At 59.9% G+C, this 16,381-nt stretch overlaps 1 protein-coding gene across 1 annotated transcript; it reads right to left on the reverse strand.

The window, feature by feature from the left end:
- Nucleotides 1-356: 356 nt before the first annotated feature.
- GRK1 (G protein-coupled receptor kinase 1) lies at nucleotides 357-11,715 on the reverse strand (the record flags this gene model as incomplete). Its single annotated transcript, XM_079722079.1, has 7 exons — nucleotides 357-655; nucleotides 1,750-1,951; nucleotides 3,895-4,019; nucleotides 6,374-6,457; nucleotides 7,176-7,333; nucleotides 9,242-9,369; nucleotides 11,017-11,715. 7 exons carry the CDS (start codon nucleotides 11,713-11,715, stop codon nucleotides 357-359), a joined length of 1,695 nt encoding a protein of 564 aa, XP_079578205.1.
- Between the last annotated feature and the right edge of the window lie 4,666 nt (nucleotides 11,716-16,381).

The following is a 16,381-nucleotide window of genomic DNA, read 5'->3' on the forward strand; positions in this document are numbered from 1 at the left end:
GCCCGCAAGCCCACAGGCCGGGGTTTGCCGACCTGTGAACCAGCCCAGAGAAGGCAGGGCCTGCGAAGCTGCAGCTGAGGTGCCAGGGAACCAGAACTGAGTCTTCACTCCCGCCGCCCAAGCCGCCGCCAGCTTGCACGTCCGCTCCGGGGCCTGGAGAGCCACGCGTTGCTGGTGCCTTCCGTCCCGGGACCACTGGATCCTTTGTGAGTGAAAGGGTGCAACCGAGGTGGGCTCTCTACTGCTGGCGCTCCTGACCCTGCGCGGGAGTTACTTGTTGTCCTGAGCGCCGGGCCACAGCCATGCGGCGGCCTGGCGGGAGGGGCTCAGCTGGCCCACGAGGCGCTGCAGCTGGTCTAGCAAACCAGACACAGCCCCGACTTGGACGAGGGGGCCGCCTGCTGCACGGAGACCCCCTTCATGTCGTCGGGCATCTGCCCGTCAGGCCGCCACACGTTCAGGTCCCCGAAGATGCCCTTCTCGATCATCTCCTCCTGCCAGGGGACGGGGCAGGTGCCGGTGGCGAATTCCTGGAAGAATTCGGTGTCCTCTTTGTCAAAGGCCACACCCCTGACTGTGGAAAAGGCACCCACGTCCTGGATGTTCTTTGCATAGACAGTCCTGGAGTCTGGGACGAAGGGGGGAGTCAGCATCCCTGTGAGAGGACGGGAGACGCGGGGCGTGACGGGCCAGCCAGCGGAAGGAGGCGCCGCGCTCAGCCAGCAGGGCCGCCGCCCCGCATGCGGCCCTGGCGGTGACGAGGAGAGTGACACCCGCCACAGGGCGCTGAGCCAGGCTGGAGGCTCAGAGTCCGGTCTGGACACACGTCGCCAGAACCCAGCCCCCATCTGCGCCCCCTCCGCCCCGGCCAGAAGCCCCGTCATGAGGGTCGGCGGGCCCTTGGCTGCACGGCCCCCGATGCCGCTGTGCCCACCGTCTCTGCGGACCCCCCAGCCCCAGTGCCGGCCTCCCCATCTGCAGGTCTACACCTCGATCACAACACGCTCCAAACTGAACTCCCCGTGCCTTCACCCCATCCCTCCTCGGCACAGACCCTGTGGCCACGGGACTCAATCCGGCTCCGGCTTCCCGGGTCCTGACCGCTCGCTCGGGCTGCCTGACCTCCCCGGGCCTGGGGCTGGTCTGGGCAGCTCTCCCTGGCGCCCAGCACCTTCAGATCAGCCGGGGCTGCCATTGCCCTGACCCTTCCCCACCAAAGAAACTTCTCCTACTGGGGCGTCGGGCCGTGAGGTCACAGGCTCGCACTTCCTGGGTGTGGGTTCTGGTGGGTGTGGCGGGTGCCACGCTTCTCTCCCGCAGACACGCGTGCACACACACACTTGCACACACGAGCTTGCACGAGACACGACAGCAGACGCTGGTGGAACGAGCGACGGCTGGAGAAATCCCGCCTCGACTTGGATCCCGGGCTCCTTCAAGGAAACGCCTGACAGCGGCTTCAGAGCTTCAGCTCACAGGCGTTTCCCACACACCCCATCCAACCCTCGCCGCCTCCTCGGGTCCCCAGGAGACCCACCCCGTGAACATCCAGTCCTGGGCGCGCTGGGATGAGCAGGGAACAGGGACGGTGGTGTCATCGGGGGCAGAGGATGCTCCGGGTGGGGCGGGGGTCCGCCCAGGCCACCCGCCCCCTGACCTCACGCTAAGCTGCCGGACGCCAATGGGGCGGGGCAGCCAGCGAGGGTCGCCTAGGGGCCCCCAGCCTCAGCTCCCACACGCGGACAGTACCGGCCTCCAGCTGCCTCCAGTTGATGTCTCTGAAGAGGGGGCTGGCGCGGAGCCCATCACAGGAGCCGTCCCTGAAGCCCAGGCGCCTCTCGGGGTCCTTCTGCAGCAGTGCCTCGCAGAAGTCCTTGCTGGCCTGGCTGAACTTGTCGGGGTAGGTGACCACCTCCTCCAGGACCCGCTGCTTCAGCTCCTTGTTCTCCACCTGCACGGCGGACACAGCACCGTCAGCCCACGTCAGTCACACCCCGGCCAGGCCCACCCGCGTCGCCCCCGCTGCCACGGCAGCTCCGGACACGGCAGCTCCGCGGGTCCGGCCGGCCCTGTTCTCAGGGGTGCCTGACGCCACCCTCCCGCGTGTTAGCACTTAAGGGCTCAGTATCACTGGTCAGGGCGTGAGACCCTGAAGGTGGACACCTTGCACTCCCACAACCATCGCCCCCCAGCTTGCCCGGCGAGGTGGCAGAGGTTCGCTAAGGGCGGACGCCCACAGGGTCCATGGAGCCTTAGTCCAGACCAGCTTTCCCGAGCATGACTTCCAGCCCACAAAATTCACTTCCAGTGGGTCCATCCCCAGGGAGCTCCCCGACAATCAGCCCGGAAGTCTCCAGCCCCACCTCAACCAAACACTGCCCATTTCCTCTCCCTGTCGGTCAGATTTGCCCTTCCTGAAACGTCCTAAAACTTCACGGAAGTGGGATCATCCAGAGTCTCTCTTCCGGGGCCAGATTCTTTCATTCATAGTGGTGGGTTTGAGACCTGTCCGTGTCATGGATGTACCCGAGGTTCCTTCCCATCGAACACAGGGACCTCGGGTGGACCACAGAATGGAGGAACCACAGATGCACTGAAGATGGACCCCAGAATGCATGACCCAGAGACGGGCCATAGCATGAAGGGGCCACGGATGGACCATGGAATGGAGGGACCATGGATGGACCACGGATGGACCATGGATGGACCATGGAATGGAGGGACCACGGATGGACCACGGAATGGAGGGACCATGGATGGACAGACCACGACGGTTCACTTTCTCATGAAAGCGCCTCCTGCTCATTTTCACCAGAAAACAGGGATCCTGTCAGGGCTGTGGGCTCAGCCAGGGCTCTGAGGTGGAGCTCCTGTGGTGGCCTGAGGCCAACGTGGACCCCACACTGTGTTGCTTTACTCTGCTCTTCCGAGCTGAGGTCGGGGAGAGACCCGTTGCTGGAGTCCAAGGCAGAGGTGCAGACGCACAGAGCGACCCTACGCGTTAGTTAGCGGAGGGGTTCTCACTCTCGGGGGACTGGACACCGGACTGTCCCCACGACTATCTCAGGAAAGGAGCGGAGACTGGCCGGGGGCCCTCAGGGAGGTCCAGCAGCAGAAACTGATGGCTGTGACCTCCAGGCAGGCCGAGGGGCCGTGGGCATGGACGAGCGAGGGGCCACGTCTAAAGTACGGTTCACCCCAGGCCTCCCTCCTCAGCCCCTCACGTCTGCCCCACAGACAGCCTCAGCTCCGAGCAGAGTCAGCATGGGGTCCAGGGAAGAGGCTGCTTTGCTCCTTTTGTTGTGAACAGTGATGGCGGCTCTGAACGACACATATTTGTGGTTCTGCTGGGCTGGCAGAGCTCCCCGGGGAGACGCGGGGCCGCCACGCAGACAGGAGGCGGGGGGCACAGGAGGCAGGGCCCCAGCACGACCACCCCCGTCGCCCGCTGCCCCCAGAACGTCCAGGGAAGCTGCCGTGCCTGGAGCAGGGCCTGCAGCTCAACATCCGGGGAGGCGAGCGCGTTGGCCTCCGGGAAGGGCAGGGAGGCCGCCGGCGGGTGAGCCACGCCCCCCAGAGCAAGCGCCGCTCGTGGGGGCGGGGCTGGGGGCGGGGCTGGGGGGGTCCAGGCTCCTCTCCTCCCGACACACTCCTTGGCACACGGAGACCCAGGAGATGAGGCCACCGTGTGCACCATGAGAAGCCTAGTGCTCCCCGAAAATAAGGTCACCAGGTCAGCTGGGGGACACTGCTCCTGTGATCCCAACAAGGAGGGTCACCAGATCCTGCGGGGACACTGCTCCTATGACACACACACACACACACACACACATGCAACACACACACGGAGCTGATGCCAGCTCAGCTGCAGGGACACCGCTGGCCACCTCCTACCTTCTCTCCGCGGGCTCGGAAGGGGCCTCTGGCCGCGATCATCTCATACAGCGTGACCCCCAGGGAGAAGTAATCCACGGCAAAGCCGTACTCCTCACCCCGCAAGAGCTCCGGGGCCATGAAGCCTGCGACGGGAGCACAGCGCGACTCAGAGACCAGCACGCGGGCACGCACCTCCCGTCTCCCCGGAACCCAGCAGGGTCCTCACGCCGGGACACGCGGAGCTGCCCCGCGCCTACCCACTAGGGAGCGCTCCCTCGGTGTGAGTGTCCCCTTGGGTACAGCCATCCCTGGTGGGAGCCCCCTCCACCCAGGGTGGGTCTCACCCCCACTGTGGTGCCCATGGCGGACAGAGCCAGTGTCTGAGGCTCACGCAGGACCTGTGGTCAGAGGCAGGCGCTCAGACCCGAAAGGGCACAAAAGGAGAGGCTGAAGCCCCGACGCTCCTAAGAGCGGTCCGGACGCCCAGTGGCCCGTGCGCTCCACTTCTGGGGAGTCGGGGCCACGTGCTGGGCCCTGCAGGCTGAAGGGGACATCCCCGAGAGCCAGCTCCGGCTTCCATCCCTTTGTGCCCCGTGCAGAGGCCAGCCCAGGGCGTGGGAAGGGTAGGCGGGCAGCACCTGGGACCCGTGGTCCATTCCCCCGGGGCTGGGTAGGCCGTTGAGGCTAGGCGCCAGGGTGGCTTCTGTGCTCGGATGACTAGACATCCCCCCAAAGGCAAAGTTGAGCATGTCCTTTTGTCTCCAGCCCCGCCTGGCCTTCAGCGTTTACCTGCGTTCGTGGCAAGTTCCCAGGAGGGACATGGCTGGATAACACGGGCCACACTGCTGTGGCCACAGGACATTCTCCCGGAGGTTACAGGAGCCAAGTTCCAAAGAACCCCCTGGCCCTGAACACAGCCTCTTTTCAGGGATTACAGTGCTGGCCAGACGGCCCAGACTCTGGAGAAAGACACGTTCCACCAACCACAACTTCTCCATGAAAACGGGCCCGAGAGGAGGGCCCGCCGACCACAGAGACGCAACATCCCTGCAGCAAATAGCCCGCTGGCCCCTCCAGTCTGCTACACCCGCTGGGACCCAATAACACGTCTGCTTCCCGGGGTCTCACATGGCGATGATGAATCTCCTTCGTGGGAAAGACGGCACGACCAGGCAGTGGGTGAGTGCACGCAGCCTCCGTCTAGGCGCCAGCTCCTCCTCGCCCCCACCCCCCAGCCCCGCGGTGCTGGCACGGCATGTGCCCCTTTGGGTGGACTGCGGCTGAACCGGGGGCGGAGGCTCGGCTCTGGGGACCTGGGCCGGAGGGAACAGGGGGGACCAGGGGAGAGGGTACGGAGGGCTCCCCGAGCCTTCGCTGGACGCCCCACCTTCTAACTCACACCGACCCCAGCCTCCGCTGCCACTGCTTGAGGCCCCCGCGCCCGCCTGACCCCAAACGCACAGGTCAGCACAGCCCGCGGGCAGAGCCACGCCGTCCAGGGCTCAGAGCCGCTCGGCGGCCGCGGCAAAGCCTGGGCGCCCTCTAGCGGCCGGTGGGGCGCCGTGCAAGCAGGGCCGGTGACACCCCAGGTCCACCGACTCCAACCCTGGACCTGATCAGCCAGAAATAGGAGAGCAGCATTTCGCTCACACGCTCACGCCCTGGAGAGGAACCTCAGAGGATCCAGAAAATTCACGACAGGACCTCTTCCTAAATAAAGCCGCAGATAAGACAGACCCACCGTGGCAACAGGCACAACCCCAAAAGGAGCCCAAAGCGCAGGATGGGGGCTTCAGGGACAAAGCAAGACCCGAACGGCCCAAGTCCCAGGAACAGCTCTTTCTCCCCGAAGCCGGACAAACAGGGAAGAAGCAGATCTGCTAAGAAGTCCTACAGAAAACCCGGGCCATCAGGAGGGCAGAGTGCTCGGAGCGTCTGCTGCACTGTGTGTGAGCCTGAGCCTGGCTGTCACCCCAGGCCCCTGCGGTGAGCACCGACGCCCCCCGCCACCATCTCCTGCTCAGATGCCTCTTCTCTGCGCCCACCTGCCTGGGGGTGAGAGGAGATGAGGTGGGGACAGGAGGCGCCTTGCACACACATGCACACGTGCACAGTCACACACACACACACACGCACAGTCCAGGGGCCATCTCACAGCTGAGCACCTGCCAGGCCCTGTCCCACCCACCCTGCCTCTGGGCTGCTTCCCTCAGCGCAGACCCCCAGGCTCTGCCCGTGGCCGGCGCTGGGGAGCGTCCGTCACAGAGGGCACGCGTGGCAAGCAAGGAGTGATTGTTCAGGGGGTCGGGGGTCGTCCCTGCGTGGGTGCCAGTCCCCCAGTCTCACCCTGAGAGGGGAGGGATGAGGGAGCATCTTCCCAACAAGCCCCAGCCCTCACCGTGACGCCCATCCCAGGCCACGGGACCCCAGGACCCCGGGCCTCGTTCCCTTTGCTCCCACAGAGGCTGTGCCCTCCCCCCGGCCCTCAGGCCCTCACCTGGCGTCCCCGCGAAGCCCTTGGTCTTGGTCTGCCCTTCCCTCAGCTCCACGGCCAGCCCAAGGTCAGAAATTCGGATGTTGCCTGGAGAACAAACATGGGCTCAGGTCACACGCGGCTCCGCAAACAAAGGCCCCTGGGGTTCCTGGACACACGCACGGGCACAAGCATGGCGCACACACAGGGGCACAAGCGTGGCGCACACACAGGGGCCGCCGCTCCCCGCTCAGACTGCGGAGGGACCGAGGGTCCCAGCAGCGCTCGCAGCTGGAATCCGGGGCATAATCCCCCTAAAGCCAGCCTCCTCGTGGCTCTGTTTTCCCCGAGCTCTGCAGCAATGGCCTTTGGGGCACCAGTGTGTCTGTCTGACCTGTGATGGGGAGGGAAGGGGGGCTCTAAAGGGACTTACGGGAGCCTCAATCTTGGGGGATATTTCCTGATGAGAATCCCAGTTAGACTCCTCACGAAGACAGCAAACAAAGGGATCGAGTGGGGACTCGGCCATAACCGTTAGCTGTTTACTAACAGTTCCACACACTCCGGCATCCTGGACTAACTCCCTGTTGCCCTGGGCGCCTAGTCATGCACCAGATTTCACCAAAGTCCATTAATAATCTCCACTCGGGGATAATGCCATGTGGTCGCCAAATAGCTGAACAAACAGTAAACAAACTTGAGGTGTGTCTTGGTGCCGTAAAACTGTAACGAGCGTTTGTCAAAGCGGGTCCCTCCCCTCCCGATGTCCAGTCAGGCTACAGAGGTGAGCAGGGCTAGGGGAGGCCGCGAGGGGAGGCCGCCTCACCGTCGTCGTCCAGGAGCACGTTCTCGGGCTTGAGGTCTCGGTAGATGATGGCCCGCTGGTGCAGGTGCTCCAGGCCGCTGACGATCTGGGCCGTGTAGAAGATGGCGCGCGGCTCCGGCAAGCCCGGATTCTCCTCGTCCACGTTGTAGATGTGGTACCTGGGGGCAGACCACATGGAGCCTGTGCTTCTCTGGCACAACCAGAAGCCACGTGCCCATGGAAGTAAAATCTCGGGAAAGCGTTGAGGCCTCCGAATCCCACGTTGTGTCGGCAAAGCGTCCGTCATTTCAGCCTCGGCGTCCAGCCTTAGGGGCCCGCGGCAGAGCCTGGACCGCCGGCCGCTGGTGTCTGTGTCCTCACAGCCCCTCAGTACAGCTCTTACAGGGGAAAGGCAGGGCAGCTCTCCCCACCCCACCTCCCCTGCCCCGGCCCACGGGGAGGGAACAGGGAAACAGGCCCCAAAGCCACTTTACAGCCACCAGTGAAGGAGCCAGGCAGAGGGAGGCGAAGGCGGGCCGCGGGACCAGCCCAAGCCCCATCCAAAGTGAGCAGCTGACGCAGAGCCCAGGAGGCATGTGGGCCGTTTCCCCAGAGACACACAGACTCCCCGGTGGGCCCCCGGAGGACTCCCCCCAGCCTCCCGGACTCTTCTATCTCCCGTTTCCCTGTCACGTTGTACAGAGGCACAAAACCTAACAAGCAAAGTATTTAAACTAGAGAACAACCAGAGAGAGGAGAGTCAGGCCAGTAATCTTGAAGAAAACAAGAGAGAAACCCTCACGGCAGCCGGAGCAACAGCACGAATGGCTTTTATGCTACATGTACATCTTACTACAGTGGCCTGTAGTACAGTGCGGGGTAGTACAGTGTGTGCGGTCCAGTATCACGCACAGTGTACTATATGGTGCCGTGTAGTATAGGACGGGACAACGTAGCGCAGCCTGGTGCCGCGTGGTACACTGTAGTGCAGGGCAGTGCAGCATCGCTACAATGTAGTGTGTATGCTGCAGTGGAATATAGTGGCATGTACGGCATAGCGCAGTGTAACACAGCACAGCAGCGCGGACCAGCACCGCGCAGGGCGGGGTAGGCGGGCTAAGCGCCACGATCCCTCCGCTCTCCAGCTCGTGCTGTTTGCGCTTCCCAGACCCTGTGCTCCTCCTCCGCGAGCTTGCACAGGTGGCTCGGTCAGGGCCTCAGAGCCTCGCCTGGAAAACGGGGCCAAGAAGCTCACCTGGCAGAGTTTCGGCGCAGGTGAGCCCAGGCCCGAGAACGGAGGCGCAGCGACGGCCCCCTCGTGGGAGGGCCGTGTGAGTCATCTAAGTGTCTCAGGTGTGTTAGCTAACCCTCCGCAGCAACCTCGGGACACCAGTATTTCACCTCTGTCCCCATTTTACAGACCAGCACGCTGGGGCAAGAGCGGCCGTGTTGCCCAGCTGGCAAGTGGGTCTTTTCCCCTCTGAGAGCCAGTGATCCGACTTCTCCCGGGAGCCCAGGGCCGGGACCTCAGGTCTCCGGCAAACCCAGGCCCCGTACGGCGACGACGCCCTCTGGCTCTCCCTGCGGGGATGGCCAAGCCGCAGTTCCTGAAGTCGGCCACACGGTGCTTCCGCTCTGCCACCACCCCCAGAGCACGTCGTTGAGGAAGTTTGTCTTCGTTTGCCATCCCTCTTAAAGCACGGCCCTCACCCCCTTGAGGCCCCTCCCACCCCTTTATCCGCCCGTCCAACTAGCACTCGATTCGCAGCTCCACACGCCCTGCTGCCCACCCTGCTCACCCCGCCGTCCGCATGAGCCCGAGGCCCACAGGACGGCCCGTGACTAGAGAGCTTAGGCCGCCTGCCCCGGGGTTCCTGCGCTCCACTGGGACTGAGGACACATCGTTTCGAGGACCAGCAATCCGAAGACAAAGAGGAGGACTCAGATGGGGACAGGGCTTCTTGCCTTTCTCACCACGCTCTCGGCACGTGGGAAGCAGCCCCACGGGACCCCAGAGGAGCCGCTCTGCACACTCGGCCGCGGGAGTCCCCCCATCCTGCTCCCACGCCGGAGAGACAGGCGCGTACCTTATGTCGCCTCCATTCATGATGGTCATCACCAGACAGAGGTCGGTTTTGGTTTCGAAGGCATAGGCCAGAGACACGATGAACCTGCTGTGGACCTTGGCGAGAATCTTCTTCTCCACCATCGCGCCCTGGAAGACAGGGTAAGCGCCCAGGGTTGGGCGGGAAAGTAATATCGCCCAAAACGGCCGAGTTCCACAAACCAGAAAATGTCACGACAAAACAGAATCAGAGTTGCCGGTATATTTTAAAAGTGGCTGTACAGAGCAATTGCAAATAACTTAGAGACGTGCCTCACAGGCCCCGTTTCACAGAGACAAGATAGGGCCTGGGAACCTGTCACGTGCAGAGGACTTCGGGGTTCCTGGGCCGCCAGCAAGGGGGTTCCTGCCAACCAGCCTTAGAAATGCGGCTGAGGGTCCCGGCAGGTCCCCAGGCAGCCTGTCGGCACTGACCTTCCCTTCCGGCTCTTCCTGCTGCAATCCCAGCCCTTCTCCTCCCATCCAGGCCTCTGAACAGCACCTTTTCAAGCCACCCCGCATCCCTGTTCATTTTCTATATTTATTTTAAGACCCCATGAAGTCCATTTAATGTGTTTTTGAAAGCTGTACTAGGTAAGGAGAAAGAGCCTTTTTCTTTCTTTTTTTTAGCGGTACGCGGGCCTCTCACTGTTGTGGCCTCTCCCGTTGCGGAGCACAGGCTCCGGACGCGCAGGCTCAGCGGCCATGGCTCACGGGCCTAGCCGCTCAGCGGCATGTGGGATCTTCCCGGACCGGGGCACGAACCCGTGTCCCCTGCATCGGCAGGCGGACTCTCAACCACTGCGCCACCAGGGAAGCCCGAAAGAGCCCTTTTGAAGGAGGAGTTCTTGATGATGAGAAGCCCTTTCTACCCACTGCGTGGGAAGATTTTAGGTGGATTTTACTTTGTAAAAGTTTGATAAGTTTCCTGAACTTGGGAGAAGAGAGGCTTAATACCCTAACAGTTGGATTCAAATTGCAGGTAGATAGATGGCCCTGAGGGTAACTGCTGCCCCCAAAGGCCATCAGGCAGAGCACCATTGAGGGACCCCGGGGTGGGGTGCTCTGGGGTAGCTGCTGTTTGCCCCCAGCACGATCTGTTCTGTGCAGCGGGAACGGGAAGGAAGCCCACGCAGGCAGAATGCGCGGCTGGAGATTAAGCAGCTTTGGCTGATCCCGCCCGAACGGGGCCTGATGCCAGAGGGAGGGTGGGCGCCCCTCAGAGCAGCTGCTTCCACCACCCCCAACCCCCAGCCCAGACAGCACTGCACGCGGGCACTTCGGGGCCTCCCCACGCCAGCCCCGGGGAGACTCCCCCTGCAGCCTCCTCCCAGCACAAGCCAGGGAAAGTTCCAGAAAGTCAGAGTAAAGAATCTGGAGACTCATCCAAGCAGCCTCCCTCACACCGGCTGCTGCACTGCGTGGCACTGGTGACAAGCCGAGAAGCGTGGTGCCGTGTGGCACAGGACCCACGCCAGCCACGCAGAGGCCACTCTGCAAGGAGGGACGCGGCGTTCCCCGCCCGTCCCGGGCACCGAGGCTGGTGGTTTAGAGCGGCTGGACAAGCCGAGCACCCGAGCACCACCGGCGCCTGCCGCTCCGAGCCAGGGGCTTGGTCGCCAGGCAGACAGGCGGACTCGACGAGGGGCGCGGGTCACTGACCCCGCCCAGGGCCGCACGGCGGGAGCGCCCACCACGGGGTGAGCCGGCCAGGACGCCCAGCCCCTACCCGCTCCCCGGAGTGCCTCGGCGGCCCACCTTGTACCCCTTCCTCTTCTTCAGCCGCTTCTTGTTCAGCTTTTTGCACGCGTACATCTTCCCGGTGGCCTTCATCTGGCAGGCAGACACCTCCCCAAAGCCTCCCCGCCCCAGGACCCTGAAGTCCAGGAACCAGTCCTCGCCCACAGGCTGGGCCTCCAACCACTTCCACTGCAGGAAGCGCTGGAAGTACAGGCTGTCCAGGTACTGCTGGAAGGGGGCCTGGCTCAGGTGCTCCAGGGTGGTCCGCAGGAGGGGCTGGAAGAGCCCGTCCCCGGCCCCCGCCGGCCCCTCCCGGACCTGCGCCGCCATCTCCTTGTCCAGGAAGCCGCAGAAGAGCTTGGCCTGGGGGTCCAGGTACTTGGCCCGGATGGCCTGGGCCTTCTGCGGCCGGAGGTCGTCATCGGCGGTGTCGTAGTCCTCGATGTCCCTCCAGAGCTCCAGGGCCGGCACGTGCTGCTCGTGGGCCTGCAGGAACTGCTGGAAGAGCCGCTTGCCGATGGGCTGCTCCGAGCACACGCTCTCGAAGCCCAGGTCCAGGCTCGCCCGGAGCGCCTCGCACTTGGACAGCGGGGGCAGCTTGAGCCGGGCCAGGTACTTCCTGTCCCGGGAGGTCGGGCCGCTGCTCGCGTCGAAGCTCGCTCGGGCAGCGATGAAGGCCGAGTTGGCCACCACCGTCTCCAGGGACCCGAAATCCATCCCGGCGCCGGCCTCCCTCTGCGTCCGGCTCCCACGTCCCAAGCCGGCCTCACCCACTGCCCTTGGCCTGTGGCCCGTTCCCGCCCTCTGGGGACAGGAGGATGGCCGGGCACCGGGATCCCCAGGAAGCCCGCTGACACAGCTCAGGCGAAATCCCGGCCGGAGTGGAGGACGCGCAGGGCGGGAGCAGGTGCCAGAAAAAGACAATCCCTAAGCCGCTCGCAGACGGATTAGACGGGCCACCCTGCCCGGCTCCTTCCCACGGGGAAGGACACGCCTGGCCCCAGGCCCAGCGCACAGGAGCCCCGAGCCTCCCCGTCTGGCCCACTGGCCCAAGCAGATGAGCTGGACCCTCCGCCTGTTTCCTGGTGGGGACACGGGGCCCAGGTGAAGGGTGGGGGCCCAGGAGAAACCTTAATTCACAAAGATGGCTGGTGTTCTCCCCACTATGTGTCCTGCTCTTCGTTAGGAAACCCGCGAGTGAGGATAAAACCAGCTGATGACAGGAGTTTAGGACTAGGCTTTCTGGGCGTCCACGGGTGAGACCCCTGGCCAGGGGACTGGTCACTATGTGAGGACCAACATTTGCCCTGACCTGACACTGAGAGCAGCTGTGTCATGCTGGTGGCTCTGATGGCCTAAGGTAACCCCGGCCCTTGCCGAGGGATCAGCCCCCTGCCCTCACCTGGGCTGTGCTGGCTGGTGAAGGAGAAACGCCAAGAGAAAGGTTCAGGTGAAATTAGGATGGGGATGCAGGAGACCCCAGCTACACCCAGGCTGAGGTCCCACACAGAGAGAGGCAGGAGAGAGAAGGGAACGAAGAGTCCAGGGACACACCAGGGGCACACCTGAGACACACCTGGGGGACACCTGAGACATACCTGAGGGACACCTCGGACACACCTGGGGCTCACCTGAGACTCACCGGGGGCACACCTAAGACACACCTGGGACATAGCCGGGGCACAGCTGGGACACAGCTGGAGGACACCTGGGACACACCTGAGGCACACCTGGGGCACACCTGGGTATGGCCTTGTCTGCCTTGTTCTAGTACACAGTAGGTGCTTGGTACATGTATGGGAAAGAATGACAAGGAAGTGATGGGGTTGGTTACAGTTTAGAGAGGGAGGAAGAGAAGAGCCACGGAAATGAAGAACACCCCAGCCAGAAGCGGCCGGGTGAGCAGCTCCACGCGGGGAGGAGGAGGTCGAGAGGGCAGTGAGAATCTGCCAGTGGGTATGAGGAGACAGGCGGACTCTGTGTAGCAGCCGGGGAAGCAGAAACAAGAACTTGCAGCTGAGCAGGTGGGTTGGTGCGTCCAGCCTGGCATTTACTAGCAGGCGACCTTGAGCTGATCTCTTCAAACTCTTCCTGCCTTTTCTTTAACCCATCAGTGTTCAGACGGGTCGGCGGCTGTGGCTCCAAGGTGTGTTGTGGACTGGAGCCCCTTCTACGGTGTCTCTCACCGTGTGTCCCCAGACAGCGCCTCCCAGCAGTGCCGGGGACTCGAATCGCCTGGAGAAATAAAGATCTGCTTCAGTGGGCCTGGAGTGGGGCTGGCACACAGATCAGGAACCCCTGCGAGAGGCTGTGTCTGAGGACGGCAACTCCCACTGGATTAACGCTGAGCTGAACTACGTCCTGGGGAAGTGGGAAGCGTTCAGATAAACAGCGTTAAACATGTTTCCGATCACGGGACTCAGAGACTGAGGAGTGAACTTGGCTCTCTAAGAGGGGTCAAGTACGCAGAGCTTCCCAAACTCATTTGGCCCTTTTTTAAAAGTTTTTATTTAGAGTAATTGTAGATTCACGTGCAGTTATAAGAAATAACCCAGAGACCCCTGCACCCCTCACCCAATCCCCCAGTGGTAGCATCTCCCCAAACTGTAGCTCGGGATCGCAGCGCGGATACTGATGCCAACACAGCAAACGCTCAGGATCCCCCGACACCACACGGTCCCCCTTTATAGACAGCCGCCTCCCTCCCACCCCAAACCCTGTCCTGAACCCTGGCAACCGCTAATCTGTTCTCGATTTCCATAAAGTTGCCATTTCAAGAATGTTTTGTAAGTGGATTCACACAGTATGTCACTTTGGGGATTGGCTCTTTTCACTCAGCACGACGCCCTGGATTCATCCAGGCGGTTACATGTACCTGTAGGTTCACTGCTGAGTAGTATTCCATGGTGTGAATGGACCACGGTTGGTTTAACCATTCACTTGTTGAAGGACATCCAGGTTGATTCCAGTCTGGGCTATCATGAATAAAGCTGCTAAAAACATACAGATATTCGTGCAGATATAAATTTCAATTTCTCTGGGATTAAAGCCCAAGAGCATATTTGCTGATCGTATGGTATTTGCATGTTCAATTTTTTAAGAAGCTGGCAAACTGTTTTCCAGATGGCTCTACCATTTTATATTCCCACCAGCAACATACGAGTGATCCAGTTTCTCAGCATCCTCACCAACACTTGGAGTTGTCACTATTTTTTATTTTAGCTCTTGTGATAGGTGGTACCCCATTGTGTTTTTAATTTGCATTTCCCTACTGGCTAATGATGTTGAACATTTTTCCTTGTGTTTGTCATCTGTGAATCCTCTTTAGTGAAATATCCCATTATGTCTTTTGACCATGTTCTAACTGGACTGCTTGCTTTTTTGCTGTTGAGTTGGAGGTCCAATTTTTCAATTTTCTCTTTTATGGATTGTGCTTCTGGTGTCAGGTCTAAGAACTCTCTGCCTAACCCTAGTTCTTGAAGATTTTCTCCCATGTGGTTTTCCAAAATTTTTATACTTTTACATTTAAATCCATGACCATTTTGAGTTAACTTTTTGGCAAGGTGTGAGGCTTAGGTCAGGGTTCATGGATGTCCAGTTGTTCCACCTCCATGTGTTGAAAAGGCCGTCTTTGCTTCATTGAATTTCTTTGGCACCTTTGTCAAAATCAGTTGGGCATATTTGTGAGTCTACTTCTGAGTTTTCTGTTCTGTTTCATTGTTCTCTGTGTCTGTCCTTCCACCAGCACCACACTATCTTGATGACTGTGGCTACATAATAAGCCTTGAAATTGAGTAGACTGAGTCTTCTTACCTTATTTTTCTTTTTAAAAAATATTTTCAAAAAAGTATTCCAAATAAAGAAGAAAATATTTAGCTATTCTAGTTCCTTAGCCTTTCTAAATAAATTTTAGAATAGTCTTGCCTATAGATACAAAAAAAAAATCTTGCTTGGATTTTGATAGAAATTGTGTTAAAACAGTATATCAGTTTGGGGAGTATGGACATCTTTACTGTGTTGAGTCTTCCAACCTACGAACACAATATGTGTCTCTAGTTACTTCGATTTTTGTTTCATCACCATTATGTAGTTTTCAGCATACAAGTCTTATACATGTTTTATTAGATCAACACCTAAACATTCCTTTTTGTTTTGAGCAATTGCAAATGCTTTCTAGGGTTTTTTTGTGTCTGTCTTGGATATTCAAAGTTTAATCTTGATGCGACTTGGCATGGATTTGTGGGGGTATCTTGTTTGGGGTTCTCTCAGCTTCTTGAGTCTGAAGGTTTATGCCTCAGTCCCGCTCTTTCTTCTCTCCTTGCAGGACTCCAGTGACACAGACGTTCGACCTTTCCTACGGCCCCTGGGTCCCTGAGGCTGGGCCCTTTTTTTCTGGCTCTACTTTCTCTCTATTGTTCAAATCCGGAAATTTCTATTGTTTTTTCTTCCATGTCAGGAATTCTTTCCTCTGTCCCGTCCCTTCTGCTGAATCCATTCTTTGAGCTTTGTATTTTGGTTATTGTATTTTTTGAATCTAAAATGTCCATTTGGTTCTTCTTTATATCTTCTATTTCTTTCCTTAAACTTTCTACTTCTATTTTTCCATTTGTTTCAAGCACAATCACCACTGCTCGCTGAAGCATTTTACAACCTGTCAGATGACTTCAGAATCTGTCACCTCAGTCTTGGCGTCTGCTGATCATCTTGTTTTAACTTCATTTGGAGATCTGCCCGGTTCTTGCTCTGATGAGTGATTATCCGTTGAAAGCTGGGAATCTTCCTATCATCCAGTCCTTCGGCATTCGCAGGCTTCCGCTGACCCCACGGCAGCTGTGGAGGGGTGGGCTCTGGTCCCTTGCTGCCGGGGGTGGGTGGGAGTTCAGCCCCCCGCATAGGAAGGGTGAGCTCCCACATCGCCCAGAGCTCACTCTCTTTGGGGCGTCCATCCCACGTTGTCCCGCGGGGCACGCCGAACAGCCCAGTGCCCCCCATCCCGCCCCAGGCCTCCCCTCCCCACGGGCACGTGTCCCAGGAAGGTCATCATGACAACACGTGTGCAGCTCAGCACACATGTTCATGCTTCTGGGAATTCAGAGACTAAGTGTGGAGGATTTCGTTCAAAGACTTCCAGGAAGAATTCATGCTGTGCTCGTCCCAAGAGTGTCTCTGTACTTTCCAGACAGGGCGGCACCGATTCTCTGCACAGCAGTTCCTACCCTGTGTCTTCAGGCCTCGGCGCAGGGGTCCCAGACCCACAGGCTGTGGACAGTGAGACCGCAGCCTAAGGCCACACTCTGTGTTTTTACTGCCCTAAAGTTCCAAAGCTGTGAAGGGGACAGTGTGAAGGAAAATGCCTAAGATTGGTCCATTAAGAAACTATGCG

This window comes from Hyperoodon ampullatus, assembly GCF_949752795.1.
Source record: "Hyperoodon ampullatus genome assembly, chromosome: 16".
In the NCBI taxonomy this organism is placed as follows: Eukaryota; Metazoa; Chordata; class Mammalia; order Artiodactyla; family Ziphiidae; genus Hyperoodon; species Hyperoodon ampullatus.